Below are 19,671 nucleotides of genomic sequence, written 5' to 3'. Positions count from 1 at the left end.
TATAAAAATGGTTTATCTGTCCATGTTCAAAGTAAGAAAAACCTTTAGGGCCATCGCTTATGATCCAGAGAAAAATCACACCACTTGGACAGTAAATTCCCACTTTGAGTGAGCATGGCACGTTTTGGCTGTAGCATCCTTGTACTTATGGACGTACTCTTAACCCTTTAAGACTTTAACAGTCTCTGGGGGAGGTGGGATTTAACCCCTGCCAAGGGCTTGTCAGTGGGTACCATTGTGGATGGAGTCTCAGGGCACTGCAAGGGTTGTCCTCTCCCATATGTTGCAACAGCATGCCAAGAGGTCTAGCCATACCGTGGCCATTCATGGCAGTGAGAGACCTATGGCTAAAGCATGAGCTGGCTTTAGAAATTTTTGTCCATAGATAGTTTGTCTGAATTAGTCAGGTTTCTAGCAGAAAAGGATTTTGATGCTTAGGAGCATCTGAAAACCTCCTTCCTTTTGTTTCTTTTCTATTTCATTAATACCTAGAGTGTTTCTGCAGGGTGCTATGAGGTCAGTGTGGACATGTGCTTAAGGATAAATAAATAAGGTATTGTATTATGGCCTCCTAAAGATTGACCTGCTCCTCCTTTCCTTGAACTTTCAGAAGATCTCCAGAGGCTGTGCTGAAGAATGTGGTGTTAAAAGCATCAGATCCAATTCCTGCAGACTTTTTGATGGAGCATAGGGATATGCTGGACTATCTAAATCAGATGTGTATTTGCTTACTAGTTCAATAATTTGATTAATTAGTTATTTGTTAGTTAAAAGACAACCCAAAGGGATAGATTATAACATGCTACTGAATGTATAATTTACATAACTACCCTAATTGAATTGGGTGTTTAGATTTTAAGACGAATTTGACCTTATTTCTTCATGGGACCTGAGGTGGTCACACAGGGACAGGTTTTCAGAAGAGCTCCAGGCCAGATTTGCAAATGTTCAAAAAGCCCAGCTGGGGCTACATTTTTATAAGGTCCGAGCTCTCATTTATGCATATAAATAGCGACCTGAGTGCAGAGAAGTATATCTAGCATCCAGCATGTGAGACTTAAATGACATACAGCTTTTTAGCAATGTAGTGAGTTTTACCTGGATACGAACGTTGGGCTTGTTGGGATCAGGTTGAATTCAGTTTCTGAATTTGAGGGTTGTTTGTGGGATTTTTTTTGCATGTGAGTTTGGTTTGCTCTCTGAGATTGCTTTGTAGGTTTTAGTGTAGAGGAATCATGAAAGGCAGAGATAAACTGTTAAATTCCTACCTCTTTTTTTACTGAAACCATATGAAACTTCAGCTGTCATGGGTCTCCTGAGTGGAAGATCATGACCCTTTCAATGAAAACTGGCCAAGTTTCACACATGCAACAAAACCCACAGAATATCATCCTGCTTCAAGTTTCTCTCTAAACATTTTGTCACAGTTCTTTTTTTCAGCCTTACACAGGACAGGGATGATTTGGCTCTAAACACTTCAGCCAAGTCAAGTGCTTGTTTTTTGGCTGAGACCCACGGATGGGCAAAGAGCTCCAGGAGTTCTCCCACGTCTGCAACACCAGACACCAGTGAAGCCCTGGCACAGCAGGAGAACAACTCAAGCATTTTTAAAAGGGTTAGATGTAGGATGGAAAACATCCTCTTTCCGTCAAATCTCGATTTCCTTTCACATGTATTCGTGCAACTGAGCCATCTAAAAGCACAGCAGATATTTTTCAACACACAGAAATGCTGGTTGGGAGTCTTGGTATTGTTGACCCTGTTTGCTCTATTTGTAGTTAGGTGTTATTGGCAGGCTCTGTGCTCATATGAAAATATTTTGCTATTAGTGACTTCCTCTTTTCTATGCAGTGCACAGCTAATAGGATTTGCTGATTACACAGATCCTTTTCTTATTCTTTTTAATACAGGCAGTTATTGAAAACAGAACTGGGATCCTTTTTCACTGAATATCTACAGGTAGGCATGTGTTTTCTTCCATTTAAATCAGATTTCATTATATGCTACTGAGCAAAATAATTTCACCCACTCTAAATGCTGATCTGGAGCCCCTTGAAACCATTCAGAGATGTCCACTGACATCTCTGTGTTCTGTCATTTACGGACTAATGAGATGTGGATTTTTATATATATATATATATATATATATATATATATATATATAGTGAAAGCCCAAGCCGTGGAATAGATTTGTGCAGTCACTGTGTTTCTGTATGACATTGCTGTCTTTCGGTAGACTTCAGACATTCTCTTTTAATTTAAAATTTAAGTTCCTGAGTAAACCAGTTAAGGTCATTGTAGTATAGTTAATAGGAAAGACATTTAGCATTAAGTATACACTGTCTATTGAAGCAGTATTCTTTCTGCTTCTGTAAGACAGAGTACACTCTTTGTTGGTCAGCCATTTGAAGTTTGAGAAGCACTTTGCATTGCACAAAATATGTGCTGTATCCTGAAAGCAGTAGGTGATTGTATCATCATTTGACAAGTGTCCCAAGTGATTTACGTGAGATGGACACAGGAGGAGGCCTTTGATGATGATTGATCATTAAAATAAAAGAGCTTCTTTATTGTCAGAAGTTAAGAATGAACAAAATGTGAATTATGGTGGCTGTAGGGAAGTACAGAATTGAGTAAAGGTAGTCTATATTTTATTTACAGAATCAGCTGCTCACAAAAGGCATGGTGATCCTAAGGGACAAGATCCGGTTTTATGAAGGTAACTTGGATTTTAGCATGGCTATCTATGTCTGTCACAGGAGTTTTAGCAAATGCATTCTGGAGGCAGTGTGATGCTTTCCACTATCTTCTCGGGACTATGGATTAGCTTGTATCAATGCATTCCTGCAGTGTGTTGTTGTGTCCTGCCTTGGTGTTCCCATTGGCTTTCACCAAGGAGAGGTGATTTCCTAGACCAGCAGCGAGGGAGTAAAGGAAAGATTACCTCCATCATGGACACCTCCTTCTTCAATGATAGCCTGCTCAATGTTAAGGAAAAGTGGAAAAATAGAGTGAGATATCTTAACAAACAAAAAACAAAGCACTAAGATCCCAGTTATTTGAAGCTGTAAATAAGTCCAAAGTCCAAAATACTGCTGTAGGTTGTTTTAAGAGTTACTCTGGATTCATGCTTACATAAACGAGGGCAGATACTGTCTCTTTTTTTACAATCAAGGTTCCATTTGTCTGTCTGCACCTTCTGGAGGTGTCACCTTATGGAAGTAAACATCAAGGATAACCTCCACCCAACGTGTCCTTTTACAGTCACCCTCGTTTTGTGTCCTATGCTATTGTGTGGCATTTAGATGTGCTGTTAAATATGCCATTTTGTCCTAGACGTAGGTATATGTCGTCAGAGGGTGAAATGGTTTCAGAATATCTTCAAGAATTATTGCCTATGTAAACAGTCTGAAGATCTCTGGGGAGTCTTGAGGCAATTTTAAAGAAATGCACCTTTCTTTTTCCAAAGCTGCAGTCATAATACCACTTAGTCTGAATATACTGTTTAAGCAGTAGCCTGGAGACAACTGGTTCCATTAGTTTCAGCTATCTATAAATCCTAAATGTGACCTTTCATTACTGACATTACAGTTGATCAGATTAGGATGGTGCTATGGGACCCAGCTTTTCTGATGAAAAGACAGTAGCCCTGACCAGCACAAAAAGAGAACAAATTTCACATTACAAAAATGCCCCAAAAAAGTACCTAAACTCTTCTAAGCTGAACACAGAATTCCTCAGTTATATAAAATAACAGCTTGGAGAGCACAAGGGGAGCTGTAAGGATCTTGAGGCCTTCATAGTGCTTTGTAAATCACAAAGTAAGTTGGTTTTTAAGTATTGGATTGGCAAATTAGATGCAGAGACCTACTGAAGTCCAACCCCTTTTTCTTCTGGTTTTACTAGCTTGAAAATCAGAAATACTATCTCTGATGTTTCAGATCAAAGCTGAGATGAAAAATTGAAATGTGGGACCACTAAATGGCTTTCAAATGTATGAGCATGTTTAGCAAATACAAAATTTCAGCAAGCTGTTAAGTTTATTTTGGTTTTGAATTTGGTGTGTCATTTTTTGGTTGTCCCTTAAAATATGGTCAGAAATGCTGGTAACGTGAGGATTAAATCGGTCATGTTTTTTCCAAGTCCATCCTTGGAAACATCAGCTCACTAAAATTGGCAAGTTGCAGGAGGGTAGCTGTAATTTAGGAATCTCATTCAGAGGCAGAGGTCGTTCTGACAAACAGCTTTCTGTTAGCTTGCCTGGGGAGCTGTTGATGGATGTGAGTTTCCAAGGCTGGAATTTGGGTTTCCTGGCAGCAGAGGCAGCACCCCACAGTCCATCCTGAATGGACTGAAATGCAGCCTGAAATGCCTGTACACCAATGCACGCAGCATGGGGAATAAACAGGAGGAGCTGGAAATCCGTGTTCGGTTGGGGGGCTATGATCTAGTGGCAGTTACAGAGATTTGGTGGGATGCCTCGCATGACTGGAATGTGGTCATGGATGGCTATGTCCTGTTCAGGAAAGACAGGCCGCTAAGGAGAGGTGGTGGAGTTGCTCTTTATGTGAGTGAGCAGCTAGAATGTATTGAGTTCTGTCCAGAGGCGGATCAGGAGCGAGTTGAGAGTTTGTGGGTGCGAATTAAGGGGCAGGCTGGCAGGGGTGATACTGTTGTGGGTGTCTATTACAGGCCACCGGATCAGGATGAGGAGGGTGATGAGGCCTTCTACAGGCAGCTGAGAGCAGTCTCTCAATTACAGGGCCTGGTTGTCGTGGGGGATTTCAACTACCCTGATATTTGCTGGGAGGCCTACTCAGCCAGCCATCCCCAGTCCAGGAGGTTCCTCCAGTGCATTGATGATAACTTTCTGATGCAAATGGTGGATGAGGCAACTAGGCGAGGAGTGCTGCTGGATCTTATCCTCACTAACAAGGAGGGTCTGGTTGAAGAGGTGAAGGTTGAGGGCAGCCTTGGTTGTAGTGACCATGAGATGGTAGAGTTCAGGATCTCATGTGGCAGGAACAGAATAGCTAGCAGAATCACAACCCTGAACTTCAGGAGGGCCAACTTTGGCCTTTTCAAGCAATTGCTAGGGGAAATGCCATGGGACATGGTACTAGAAGGTAAGGGGGCCCAAGATAGTTGGTTAGCATTCAAGGACTGCTTCTTCCGAGCTCAAGATCAGAGCATCCCAACAGGTAGGAAGTCAAGGAAGGGTACCAGGAGACCTGCATGGTTGAACAGGGAACTGCTGGGCCAACTCAAGTGGAAGAAGAGGGTGTACAGATCGTGGAAGGAGGGGCTGGCCACTTGGGAGGAATATAAGTCTGTTGTCAGAGGATGTAGGGAGGCAACTAGGAAAGCTAAGGCCTCCTTGGAATTAAACCTTGCAAGAGAGGTCAAGGACAACAGAAAGGGCTTCTTCAAATACATTGCAGGTAAAACCAACACTAGAGGCAATGTAGGCCCACTGATGAATGAGGTGGGGGCCCTGGAGACAGAGGATAAAAAGAAGGCGGAGTTACTGAATGCCTTCTTTGCCTCTGTCTATACTGTTGGAGGCTGTCCTGAGGAGCTCCGGACCCCTGCGGCCTCAGAAGAAGTCAGGATAGAGGAGGAATCTGTCTTGGTTGATGAGGGCTGGGTCAGGGACCAATTAAGCAACCTGGACGTCCATAAATCCATGGGCCCTGATGGGATGCACCCGCGGGTGCTGAGGGAGCTGGCGGAAGTCATTGCTAGGCCACTCTCCATCATCTTTGCAAAGTTGTGGGCAACGGGAGAGGTGCGTGAGGACTGGAGGAAAGCGAATGTCACTCCAGTCTTCAAAAAGGGCAAGAAGGAGGACCCGGGTAACTATAGACCGGTCAGCCTCACCTCCATCCCCAGAAAGGTGATGGAACAACTTGTCCTTGGTGCTGTCTCTAGGCACATCAAGGATAGGGGGATCATTAGGGGCACTCAGCATGGCTTCACCAAGGGGAAGTCATGCTCAACCAACTTGATAGCCTTTTATGAGGATGTAACCCGGTGAATAGATGATGGTAAAGCTGTGGATGTGGTCTATCTCGATTTCAGTAAAGCGTTTGACACGGTCTCCCACAGCATCCTCGCAGCTAAACTGGGGAAGTGTGGTCTGGATGATCGGGTAGTGAGGTGGATTGTGAACTGGCTGAAGGAAAGAAGCCAGAGAGTGGTGGTCAATGGGACAGAGTCCAGTTGGAGGTCTGTGTCTAGCGGAGTCCCTCAAGGGTCGGTACTGGGACCAGTTCTATTCAATATATTCATTAATGACTTGGATGAGGGATTAGAGTGCGCTGTCAGCAAGTTCGCTGATGACACAAAACTGGGAGGAGTGGCTGAGATGCCGGAAGGCTGCGCAGCCATTTAGAGAGACCTGGACAGGCTGGAGAGTTGGGCGGGGAGAAATTTAATGAAATATAACAAGGGCAAGTGTAGAGTCCTGCATCTGGGCAAGAACAACCCCATACACCAGTACAAGTTGGGGGCAGACCTGTTGGAGACCAGCGTAGGGGAAAGGGACCTGGGGGTCCTAGTGGACAAGAGGATGACCATGAGCCAGCAGTGTGCCCTTGTGGCCAAGAAGGCCAATGGCATCCTGGGGTGTATTAGAAGGGGTGTGGTCAGCAGGTCGAGAGAGGTTCTCCTCCCCCTCTACTCTGCCCTGGTGAGGCCGCATCTGGAATATTGTGTCCAGTTCTGGGCCCCTCAGTTCAAGAAGGACAGGGAACTGCTAGAGAGAGTCCAGCGCAGAGCCACGAAGATGATTAAGGGAGTGGAACATCTCCCTTATGAGGAGAGGCTGAGGGAGCTGGGTCTCTTTAGCTTAGAGAAGAGGAGACTGAGGGGTGACCTCATTAATGTTTATAAATATGTAAAGGGCAAGTGTCAAGAGGATGGAGCCAGGCTCTTCTCAGTGACATCCCTTGACAGGACAAGGGGCAATGGGTGCAAGCTGGAACACAGGAGGTTCCACTTAAATGTGAGGAAAAACTTCTTTACAGTGAGGGTGACCGAACACTGGAACAGGCTGCCCAGAGAGGTTGTGGAGTCTCCTTCTCTGGAGACATTCAAAACCCGCCTGGTCGCGTTCCTGCGTGATATGGTCTAGGTAATCCTGCTCCGGCAGGGGGATTGGACTAGATGATCTTTCGAGGTCCCTTCCAATCCCTAACATTCTGTGATTCTGTGATCCTGTAGTCAGTGACCCCATGGCTCCCGAAACACCCGAGACAAAGTTGAGAGCATGGAAATCTTGAGCTCCCATTCTGAGCAGGGCTCCTTTCCTGGGTCTGCAGCAGCAGCGGTCCTGCCCTCAAATCTCAGGTTGTCCCACGTGCTATGGTTTGAGTTTCCCTATCCAATTGGTGTTGATGTTTTCAAAAGAGAAAAAAGATCACTTCAGAGCACACTTTGGACAGTGTTTGTCCTGCAGGAGGTTTTGAAAATTTTAGCTTTCGTTTTGAAATGATTTTTTTTTTATTCTTATATTTCTCTCAGGAGTTTCAATTAACTTTTAGAAGCACTGTGAAGAATACTATATACATTCTGATGTCATACAAAATTGACTATATTGTGCTTCATTAAAATGAGCATTTAGATAACCCAGCTTCCTTACTAATCCGGCAAATGCTTATGGTAAATGTAGGGATCTTTGCCTGACAGTAAAACAAACATATTCTTGAAAGGACACTGAAGTCAGGTTCCTCTGTGTGAAAGATGCTCATCGTCAACAAACCATAGGAATTCTTCCACAGCCCGCAGTAAAAGGCCTGCCTGGCGAGAGGCAGTTATCTCTGCAGCCTTTCTGAGCTGCTGTACAGAAATCCATCACTTCACAAAACAAGCTGCCCACAAGATGAAAGGAGTGTGCGACAGTAAAGGCGTGTTTATCTCAATGGGGTAATTTGACTTCATGCAATTCTAGCAGCAAAATTTGAAAAGGACCAATGTTCAGCACCCACATTGGAGCCAAATTTGTAAGGGCTTAGTTTCCACTTAACCTCAACTTGTGGGCAACTAACATATTTAACTCTAACATATTTAAAATTCAGCCCTCAAGGCATAGAGTGGTTGGGCTTCTTCTTCATGATCGGATTGATATCTTTGAAACACTTTTAGTGTTTCAGACACTAGTATACTGAAATTATAATGCAATGATATTTATTATTATTATTACTGCTACAGCTGCTGGGAAATTTTGGACCTGGTTCCTTGCTGTGTTTCACTAGAACTAATGCAAGACAATTTTTTTTTAAATTGAAGCCGGAAACACCCTTTTTAGCCTTGTGAATGAGTGTGTAGGACAGAGAGAACTCCTGCCTGGTGGTGCAGAAATGAAGACCTTGATGTGGTTCACAAGCCAGCAGCTGCAGTGTAGCATGGTGATCCACGTTTGTCACTGAAAGCACTTAAAGTCATCAACACAGGAATAATTCAGGAGTTGCAGATGGGCCAGAGCTGGTGCTATTTGTCATGTGCTTAAAAATGCAGGGAGCTCAATAAAGATAATAAAGATTGGCACTTGGCTAACTTGGAGTGTAGACGCTTTCATGCAGAGTTTCTTTGTGATGTGTGTGCAATTCTGGGCAATGTGTTCCCTGGCTGAGGCCCTAAGTAATGCTGTAATGCCAGAATTAAGAATAGTATCTGATTTTGACAACTGTAGTAATATTGATTGATTGCTATTGAATTTCCTCCCTGATAGTCATGTTGTCTTGTCTGAATGCCTCATGAGCATTGATGTATTTATCTCCATAATACTTGCTGGTGGAGGTGCAGTGGTATTGCCCTCATTTCACAGTTGCGTTATGGGCACAGGGATGTTAAAGAGCTTGCCCAAGGTCACACAGGCTGTTTGGGGGAACAGGGATTTGAAGCCAGCATTCAGCTATTGAACCAGACTTCCTCTCTCGCAGATCTCAGCTCCTGCATTTGCCTCTATGTTTTACAAAATGATCTGTGAGGAGCTCCATGTCCAACTTGGTTGTAGGACCCGGCCAGAGCTTCTCCAGTGTCCACTGGGGAGGCATCCAGTTGGCTGCAGATGGGGAGGGAATAGAGAGGGAGGTGGCCTCGCTGTGAGGACCCTGGGGAACTCATGTCATATCAGGTTTTGACTGCACCCTTTGAAAGTTACAGTAAAAAGTGGAGCTGCAACACCATTCTTTTTTTCCATCGGTCTTGGCTGAGATTTTCTATGTAAGTGGAGATACAGGGAAGTTAAGGGATCAGTCTGAGGGGATGTTTTGTGAAGGATATCCACAGAGCACAGTTTGCTCTGCTGCCTTACAGCTGAAAGGGCAGAGGGGAGCACCGGGGGGGAGATTTCTCTGCAGGAACGTTTCCACATTTAACCTGCTGTGTCCTCCTCCTACTGCTCTCCTCTGCAATCTTGTCCAGTAGGTATTACTGCAAGAAGAGGAGGAGGTAACCTGAGCTATTATTCTTTATTCTTCATGGGGTTTTTCTGAGTAAGCTTTAACATCAAAGTTTCCGAGTTTACTAGGAACATTAGATTTGTCGTTTGAAAAGACACAAATACTGAAGTGAAAGGAATACTTACTCCATCCTGCTAATAGTAGCTGTTACATGATTCATCTTTGTGTATAACAGCAGATCCACAGTTTCCTGTATGTTTTTGTCTTTGCAGTTAGCTGATTACAGCCTAAATGGTTCACTAGTTTGTTTTGTGTTTTTGCAGGGCAGAAACTACTGGATACCTTAGCTGAAACCTGGGATTTTTTCTTCAGTGATGTCCTGCCCATGCTTCAGGCTATTTTCTATCCTGTGCAGGTGAAAAATTACTCTGTTTCTATAGAATCCTGAAAAACTGGAAAAAGCAACCTTACTGGTTCATCAACAGATTGATGCAAACCTTAACTCTCTCCTTGGGCCAGCCTCCCAGTGTAGCTGTTCTGTATAGTCATGTCATGCAAATAAGTTACTTATGCAAACAGGGGTTTGAACTGCTTGGGTGAAAAAGATGAAGGGGAACTTTGAAAACAGGAGTGGAGTGTAGGGAGGATGGTTAGTCCTTATGTCAGCTCACACTAAAACTCAAAAAAGGTTATGAACAATAAACTGAGGTATGCACACAGTGAAATAAATGGAGCTGTGTTGACTTCCATATATGCATTTCGTTCTCTGCAATGTGAATTTGTCTTCGAAGTATCTCCACTTTTGAAAAGGAATTGCATTTCTGAGGTCAGATTTGATGCTACTATAAAGGAACAGCAATAGTGGAGTTAGACCGGTTTACGTGAGCATAGAATTTGACTCCAGTAATTTTAAATTCACAATAGGTTCTTGATCTGATTTGGATGAAGGCTCAATCTTCTAAATTAGTGATGGCCACAGACTGTTGTTTATCACTTAACTCCCAAGGAAATCTGTACCAGATAGGTATAAGTGACCTTCTAGAGTTGCTCCTAGATGCCTACAGATTTTAGTGGGAGTTTGCTGCCTAAACGTATTTGGGGAAACTTCAGAAACCTTCTTCCATTTTTCCAAGTGGACCTATGCCTAAAATGATTGTCCAAATGTTAATGATATTACCATTTGCATCTGCAGATAATTACAGGCATGATATCTGAATTCAGTGGAAAAGCTGCAACTTTACACAGAATTTGATTCTGAAAGAGAAGAACACTAAAAATATACAGGGCTAGTTCACCCATTGACTTGTGTCTTATCAGTAGAAACTTTAAAGGAATAGAAATAAGACGGTATTAAAAACCTATTAGAACATGATAGGAGATTTTTCCAAGTGCCACATAATTTAAATTGAGGGCATTTGGGCACCTAGAGATAGGCTCTCAACCTGGTTTTCCAAAGCACTTGACTAAATTAGAACTCAGATGTTTTTGAAAATTGCACCAAATATCCCTTTTTACTGTTCCTGAAGCCTTTGAAAATAATTTAGCAACACAAGTCTCCTCACCTTTCAGATGGAAATAATTGCTTGAAATTTCCAAGTAACCTAGAGGGGGTAAGAGCCCCAAGTCCCATGTAATTTCAAATAGATCTAGGTGCCTGATGTTCTGAGTTTACTTCCAAAAGCCCAGCTGGTGCTTATGTGCTCTTGTGAATTCTGTTCATTAGCAATTGAAGCAGACTTGGGGCCTTCTTTACTTCAGTATAAATAATTAACAAAGTGAAAAGGAATGGGTGGGGCGGGGTCAGGTCAGGTCAGGCTAGGCTAGGCTAGGCTAGGCTAGGCTAGGTTAGGCTAGGCTTCTTTATTCTAAACTAAGATAAGTCAATACCAGCTGAATACCAGACCTTCCAGAAGCGTTAATATTTGGCTGGCACCACTCATAACTGCAGGCAAGACTATATATGTACAGCCATATATACCCAAGAAAAGAATCCTGATACCAGAAACATCAACAGTTTTACAACTCCTCATAAGGCAAGCAGTGTTAATCTCTGTGGGCAGAGATAGCATTGTATTCTTCAGATGTGATTTTCTTCAATGAGAAGGTATTCTTGAACTGCAAAAAGATGTCTTGGAAAATGCAGTGTGAAACTTCAGCTCTGCTCCTGCCTTATAGTGGTCTCCCAAACTGCAGAGAAAAGGAGGTTCCACAGGTGGACTGAGTCAGGATTGTCACCATCATTTGAAGACAGTACCCAGCCAGTACTCAAAATCTTGAGAAATAATGGAAATTCAACCCTTTTTCAACCTTGCCTTTTTTTTTTTTTTTTTAAATGTATGATACATTTCATTACTGTTGAAGTACAAAATATTCATGTATCTCCTGCACTCAGGTATGATCCCCCACACCCCACCCCAACCCCTCATCATCTTCATACACGGTCAGACTGTCATTGTGTGCAGTGTTCATTACTGCCAAATCAAATTCACTGTGCAGACTTGTAGGCTGCTCTGTGTCCTTTGTTATGTTTCCTTTGCTTTTCATTCAGGTTTACCATTCTTGTAATTTCTCAGAAGTGGAGGAAGGAATTTTGACAGAGGATTTTGAAACTCATTTTCACACTGCTCATAATCCTTCTTGCTTTGTTTCTGTTTCTAAGGGGAAGGAGCCCTCGGTTCGGCAGCTGGCTCTTCTGCACTTCAGGAATATAATTACCCTCAACATTAAATTGGAAGATGCATTGTCACGTTCCAGAGCCAGAGTTCCACCTTCTATTATTCAGATGCTGTTAATACTCCAGGTAAATTGGTTACTTTTCTTAGGCTATTTTCTTTATCTGTCTTCCTGTACTGTATTGCTGAAGTCTTCTTAAGCAGTCTCTGATTTTGCTCATTCATTGAAAACTTCTTACCCAGAATGCCAGAGCTTCTGTGCAGTTAAATGTGGTCCTAATATCTAAAAGTAGAGAATGTAGAGGTTCAGGTTGCATGCCTTATATCCAGAGGGTCTGAGAGTCAAGACTCGTTTTGAAACTGTGGGCCTTGAAATACGAAGTTTTGCAAGCAGATCAGTGTATATGGTAATAACATGACTTCCATTAAATGCTGTGTGCTGCTGCATTAGCAGTTCTGGATATGAAGCTTCACATCTGGAGTAGGCAACAAAGTGAATATGCAATTTATAGTTGAATCATGGTCATATTTGGTCACTGAAACCAAATTCTATCAAAGCTGTTGATACAAAAACATTCAGACCAGATACTGGTATTTGCCTTCAGTGTTAGATTTTTTTTTTTTTTTTAAAGTAGTAGTGAGGAGAAACAAAAAGAGGAATTCCAGGCAAAAGACAAGTTTAATATCTTTTTTTGCTTAATTAAAGAAAAAAGCATGAACTTGTGTTGAGGAGAAGGGGGATGAGGCAGAAGATTGGGGAGAGACAGGAGTGGATTCCTAGGCGGTAAGGAAGTTGAGATTTTCCTGGCTGGGGATTTTTTTTAATAAACAGGCCTACAGCAAATGAAAGGATATAGTTTCTCACACTTAAAATGTTTCTTTGCTCTTCATCACCATATGAATTAGTTCTGTGTCTGAAATTGTTTTAAAGAGCAGTATAATCTAAAAGCCAGTGATGAAAACGGAGCAAGGAGTAAGATTCTCTCTGCTGGGTCAAGGAATGGTATTTCTTCCCTGCTGTTTGCTAGAGTGTATAATGGTGCATTTAACCTAGTTTTCTCAGAAAAAGATACTTATGCGATAGGACTGCCTGCTTGCCCCTTCTCCCTAGCCTCCATCTTGCCAAATGTTTCTTGGAACTGCAGGCTGATTGTGGCACAACGACAGCAATATCAGAGATACTAAGATTCCTAGGAGTTTCATGGAAGTTAGTGTCTGGAGAGAGGAGAGGAGCCTCAGGGAAAAACTGGAGCACGGGCTTAACTGCATAATGAAACATCAAAGAATTTATGTAACTGAACTGTGAACCCAGCTGTATTAACAGACACCAGAGACTCCACATGAGACAGTACCATTGTGAAAACCTTAATCACAGGGAGGTTGTCTATCAGGCTTCATCCCTTCTTAGACATGAGGTAAGCTATCCATTGTAAATCAGGCTTCAGAAGAGTTGTTGCTAACAGATCTGCTAGCTTTTTTGTGGTTTCTTCTTTAGAGAATCTGTGTTGGCTATGGGCAGGATCCGGCGTTGAATGGATTCAGTGGTGAGCTGGGAACTGAATAACATCCTGCTTTTGAAAGTTCATAGGAGGTGATGTGGAGCCATTTGCCAGGATCAGTGCTACAAGAAACAGCTTCTTTGCAATTCTGCTTTCTTCAACAACCGGAGGTGTTAACAAGGTGGATGCCTGTTTAGGGTAGAAGGCCAAATCCATTCTCATTGCAAAGCTGTTGATGGAAATCAATAACAAAATGAGAGGGAGTTTGCCCCTGGGTGTCTATTTCTGCATATGTTACCTACGGTTGTGTGGTGAGGATGGTGAAAGTCCTTTCCCGGCAATAGCTCTGACAAACTTGCGGTTTAAAATCTAATGGAAATTACAGGAAAAGGTCAGAAGAGGATCTGGGGATGAGCTATTTACATGCTTAGCAATGTTAGTCAATAACTGGATTTCAGAGCAAAGACTTTTTCCCCAGTCTTAAATGTTATGTTAAACAAAAGCAAGTTTTGTACATTTATGGCATAATAATGGAATTTCCTTTACTTAGATTAACTCAATATGTGAATAGGGCTGGAAGAGAGATAACAATTCAGCCTTCCAAAGAACACATGGTTGTCTTTTGTGCATGGATTATCCAGATGGAGAGACGATGTCTTGGTGTGGACACTGTCTAATCCCTATTTCTGTTTACTATGGATATCTCTTCCACAACAAACTCGGTGACACTGCAGCAGATTCCCTTGGCTAGAAGATGAGTCTGGTGATGTCGACCCGGGACAAAGTGTTGAACCTGGCACTAAGCTTCCCCGTTTCTGTCCTTGACAGCCTTGTGCAGCTGTGTTATGCAATTAAGGAGTAGGTCATGTTCTTCAAGGGAGCAACTTTGATGTCAGCTGAAGGTCACAGATTGACAAAGGCCCATGCTGGCTTGCACCAGTCTGTCCTGTTAGACTGGATTAAAGTGGCAGAGATTTGGTAACTAATGCAGGGTGCAACTGCTATTGCTCATGTTTTAGCTTGTCGTGGTGTAGGGGAAGAGCTCTGTCAGTTTGTCAGGAGAAGACACATGCCTTATGGAGGGGAAGAGAAGCTTTTTAAAGAGGAAATGGAAGCTGCAGCAACCCTTGGACTTTATTCAGGAGGTAGGTGCTGATTTGGCAAAGCTTAGTAAGCACACGTTTTACCTGAGCGTGATTTAGCTTCATTGGCTTCAGCACGTGAGCGATTTCATTGACCTCTGTGAAGTTACTGACCTATTGCAAGTTGCACACATTCCTTGCTTGCTCAGCTGGCCGCACTCGGGCAAGGAGAATAAAACAGTCCCTGCCAAAGACCTCCTGAATAAAAGGGCCTGAAATGAAGTTGCACTCCTTACTTCATTGTTTGGGTGATTGTTTTTCCTTCTTTGCATCAAATCTTTTATCTTGTCCACAGTAAACTATTTGCTGGAAGTATGCCTACCAGCCATGCATTTAATACCCTAGCATGTGATACAGCACCCACAGCAGTCCTCTGGCATACAGTGACATGATAGAGGATATACATTGGGACAGAAGGGATCACCAACCTGACACATAACTCACAATTTGCCCAGAGAGCCAGATACCTCCATTTCTTTGTGTTTAAGACATGAAAGATTGAAAAAAAAAAAAAGGTGTAGGGGAGGAAAATCTTGTATCTTCTCTATGCAGTCAGGCTTTGAAGGAAAGAAGAACCTCCATTTCTGGGATAAAGCTCTTACAAGTATTGCAATAGGAGACTCTGTATCTGGAGCTTTGTTGTAAGATACCCTCCATTTGGACTTGGGGTCTCCAATCCAGTAGACCCATTTCTCACCAGTGCTATGACCTGGTCTAATTACAAACCAGTAATCTATTGGGAAAGAGTCAGACCCCCAGAACCGGGGGAAGGAGTGATATTCCTGTGCTGTTGAAGTCAGTGGGAGTTTTACCAGGGCTTGGAAGAAGGGCCTTATACCACTCAAACTTTCTGTTGCCAGCATAGCCTGACCCAGTTACAAAGCACAAACTGAAATGTTAATCCTTTGTGGCTGTTTACAGGCAACATAAACAGGAGCGTCCTGGAGGCACTTCAGCTTAAGTTGCAGGGCCTTCAAGAGCAGAGTCATGACTGAGGGAAGTAAAAGAACTGAAACTGCTTTTGAGCACAGGGTGATGCAGAGGAGCTCATGTAACTACAGTGAGTTGTCAGTCTTGCCTCAATGACCTTTCTGTTTGGGTGGAATTAGGAAGCTGGAGGGAGAGGTATAAACAGAAGGAGAGATTAGAAAATGATTTTCTCCTTTATGCTCTGTGAACCAAAGAGAGCAAAACTACCAGTGGAGGATAAACAATCCGACTTATTTCCCAAAACCTGTTGTCAAAGACGACGTTTGCTACTGAAACTGGAACATCTCCAGATATCTCTCTTGAGGTCTGAGAAAGTTGGAAGAGAAGAATTAAAGAGTGTTTATCTGCATCTTTCAGTTAACATCAGGATTATTTGAGTTCACAGAATCTCTCTGAGTGACCTGAGGTATTTAAAACCCCTAGAAATAGCATAGTATCTTTTGTGCTGAGGGATGAGGCCACACTAAACATAAGCTCTGAAGAGAAAAATAAAACCTGTGGTTTCCTTTTTGGCTTCTCTGAGCTTCATTTGAACTCCCTTGCCCGTTTTCTTTCTTTGTAAAGAAAGATAAAATAAATACATAAAACTGCTGGTGGGACCTATTTGTTATCGCTGGAAAGCTCCTAAATGTACGTTCAGTTCCTTGCATTTTAAAGGGGTGGAGAAGCACATTGCAAGAGCTGAAAGAAAGCGCAAAAAGTGCTATTTTTCCATCTTGGCAGCCACACATCAAACCAAAGACAACGTAGTGGTTAAAAACAAAATACCCTTCGCTGTCAAAAACTGCAGGGTCCTACCTGTGGAACAACAGATTTGCTGTAACACTGCAGTGTGTGCCAACTGGGGTCAGTTCTTTATGGCCATAGGGTTTTGAATTTGGTTGTTGCTTTTGAGAGGTGGTCTTAGTACGTCTCTTAGACCTGAAACACAGGTTGAACAAAGTGGTGGGGGCGTGAGGTTTCAATATGCTTTTGATTTCTCTTTACCTTCTTCTGAATTCCTGGCTTATAAGACACAAAAAAATTAGAAACTAATAAATAAATGTATTGTAGACCCTCTTTAAATATAAATCACCATACAAAAAACCTGTGCTTCCCCTGGGTTGTGCATAAATGTGTTTTCTTCCTTCCTGGTGAAATGGTGGCTTGTCTGCGTCGTTTGCATCAGCCCCATAGCCACGTAAGGAGTCAGGGAAGAAATCTTACAGCTGGGACACTGCCTGACACAAAGGGAAGAGTCCTCCATTGCTTGGTATTGACATATGTGAAACTGAGAATCTGGCCCTCAAGATTTACACCTCAGAGTATTTTGCAGAAACAATGCTCGCTTCTAAGCAATATCCTCTTTCTTATTCTGTCTTATTTATTGTCTCTATCAGCAAGTGCAGTTTGCAGTAATTAAATTGCCACAGGTTTGTTATCCTGGAATGAATTTGTATTGCTATAATTTTTAACCAGGCATAACATTCATTTGTTGTAGGAAAAAGATCCTTTTGAAGGAAAATCTTGACCTTTTTGCTAGTGAGGAGTTCTTGTCATACTTGATTTTGAATTTCTTCATATGGTTTTTACTATTGTGCTAGTTTTCTGGTGCCTGGGAATCATTTGTGCATGGAAGCAGCAAAAATGCTAGAACTATTTCATCTACCTCTTGGGGTATTGCCTCAAGCGGGTTGGGATGTGCTGTGTTAATGAGTGTGAGACAGGAAGCTGGGAACTGACCAGAGAGTTCAAAAAAGCAGCAGCAGCAGTAGCCTGAGTGCAACACAGGGGAACCAGAAAGGTCTAAACGTACATTACAGCAGTGCTGACGCTCTGGTCGGCCGCTGGTGCCAGGCAGGAGTGCTAAATACGCTATTTGTACTAACCAAAGCACTGCCTTCACTTGCTTGCACATCTGTCAGTCAAGAGTAACTCCCCTGACACAGAAGGGGCATTGGTGTACATGGTAAGGACATGAGTCAGTGACAGTCAGTGGCTATCCATTTTCCATTTGTGAGCTGTAGGCTTCTAGTTTAGGAGGGAAACCACATCAGAGGCATTTTCCCTCTATAATATTTTTACCTCTGTTTCCACCTGGCACTTACTTCACAGCTTGCCACAAGTATGTTTTCTCTAGGGGCAGAGATAGGGGGAGTGTGGTTGCTATTAACCATTCTGTAAGCCTGACTGACAGGGGCTTTTTCAATAGTAACTCCAATGCAGCCAGCGTTTCTGCAGCACGGACCTTGAAAGATTGCGCTCATGTGGACCCTCTTTGTAACTAAGGCCAATGGAAGTCTATTGCCATATGAAAAGAACAGATTTCGTTTTGAAATCGAGTACTTTCCAAAACTAGCTCTCAACATATTTGACAACACTACATGTTGCCGCTTCCATAACCTTAAGCAGCAGAAAAACAGGAAAGTGACATAAAATGTTTCAGTTTTGCTTTGTTATATATGAACCTCTCTCATAAACACCATGGTGTAGTAATTCAGATGTGTGTCCTGCCCCTCGTCGTAACAGAAAGACAGCATTCAAGGGAACGTGACCACAACCTTGTCCATACCAATTAAACACAATTGTTTTAGAAGGCAATTTGCATTGTGCAAACTCCCTTTGGGCGTATGCTCACAGTGCATTTTAAGAGTACCTCACATTAAGTAAAATGTCACTTCTGTGAAGGATGACAGTTAGTTAACCAAAGGTGTGGCTTCAGATGGAGTTGGTCAAACGCTGCAGCAGTTGTCTAGGCTGCCCTGAGTTATGCTGTTATATCCATCAGGTCCCCTGCAGTTACATTGCCCATTAGTGCTGTCTTGCACTGTGGTAGGTGAGAAGCGCCTACTTGTCCTCTTTCAAATTTTACCCAACACTTGCCTTGGGGCTAGAGTGGGCGTGAATGGAGTTACGGTGTAGCTGCTGCGTATGGCACCTGAGACTACCTTAGCCACAACAATTTACTTGTGCAACGTAAGCATGAGTTGTTTCAGGTCAAGTTAGTTAGACACATGTTTAACCTCAACTAAACCAGGTTCTCCTTACTAAAATATATGTCTGTCTCCTGGAGTTTGCCTCCATTAATGAAACTGGCCTATTAAAACCAGTACAAGTTCATTGGTAGGCAAATCCTTAATCCTTAACAAAATAGAGTTAAATCAGTAAAATAATTCTTAACTTGAATTAGAATGTCCCTGCAGACCCTGTAATTTTATTGAGTAAGAGTGAGAAGGTTTTAACTAATTGCATTAGTTTGTACAAATGTCTTTTGTGGACCCATTTGGGCCAGTAGACTAAAACTGGCATAAAAGATACTATAGAAATTTTGACTATTGAAAAACTCTGAGCAGTAAATGTTCCCACGGTGCAAGAATCCTTTGAGGCAGGGTGCTTTAATACTGTAATTCATGGGTTGTCTACAGGGGGAACTTAAGAAAGTTAATCTAAGCTACCTTTTAAAGAAGATTAATTAAACCTCATTAAAACTCTGTATGGACACTCATTCTGAGAATTAAAGGGCTAGGAAGGGAGGCGAGTTAAATTAATGACACTTCACTTCTACATCAGAGGCTTAAGCACAGTTTATCTAAACAGATTTCTGTTCTTAATTTAGTGAATATTATTTCATTTTTCTGGATGTCCCCAGGTAGACAAAGCCACTGTGGAATCACAGCTGTTGAACTGCCCAGGGCTCTACAGGGAGGGTCCCCAAGATGTGGCAGTCACTTCTTGGCTGTTACGGCTGACCATGGACCTGGGAGCCATCCCAAGTGCCACCAGCACTGTGGGTGGTATCTGCCAGCTACGGCAGTGGTGGCACCTGGCACAAAGGGGGAGGACGGTTTGCTGTCTGTGACTGAGCTGTTTCCGTGCAGGTAGCAAGGTCAGCTGATGCTGTGGTCGGAGTCGCTGGGTGCAGCACCTCCTGTTCTGCCCTGCTGGGATTCACCTGGCCCCACTCATGAGAAGAACGGCAAAGGTC

The 19,671-nt window shown here is 42.8% G+C and overlaps 1 protein-coding gene across 2 annotated transcripts in view; it reads left to right on the top strand.

Annotated features, from left to right (window-relative positions):
* Nucleotides 1-19,671, top strand: part of PRR5 (proline rich 5) — a 98,415-nt gene that overhangs the window by 57,397 nt on the left and 21,347 nt on the right. For both annotated transcript variants that reach the window (XM_068401035.1, XM_068401034.1), the window contains 4 exons: nt 1,911-1,959; nt 2,662-2,719; nt 9,728-9,819; nt 12,064-12,204. In XM_068401035.1, coding sequence (XP_068257136.1) covers nt 1,911-1,959; nt 2,662-2,719; nt 9,728-9,819; nt 12,064-12,204 — 340 coding nt within the window. The remainder of the gene's footprint in view (nt 1-1,910; nt 1,960-2,661; nt 2,720-9,727; nt 9,820-12,063; nt 12,205-19,671) is intronic.

Source organism: Nyctibius grandis, chromosome 5 (assembly GCF_013368605.1).
Source record: "Nyctibius grandis isolate bNycGra1 chromosome 5, bNycGra1.pri, whole genome shotgun sequence".
Lineage (NCBI taxonomy): Eukaryota > Metazoa > Chordata > Aves > Nyctibiiformes > Nyctibiidae > Nyctibius > Nyctibius grandis.
This window is presented reverse-complemented; position numbering and strand designations above follow the sequence as displayed.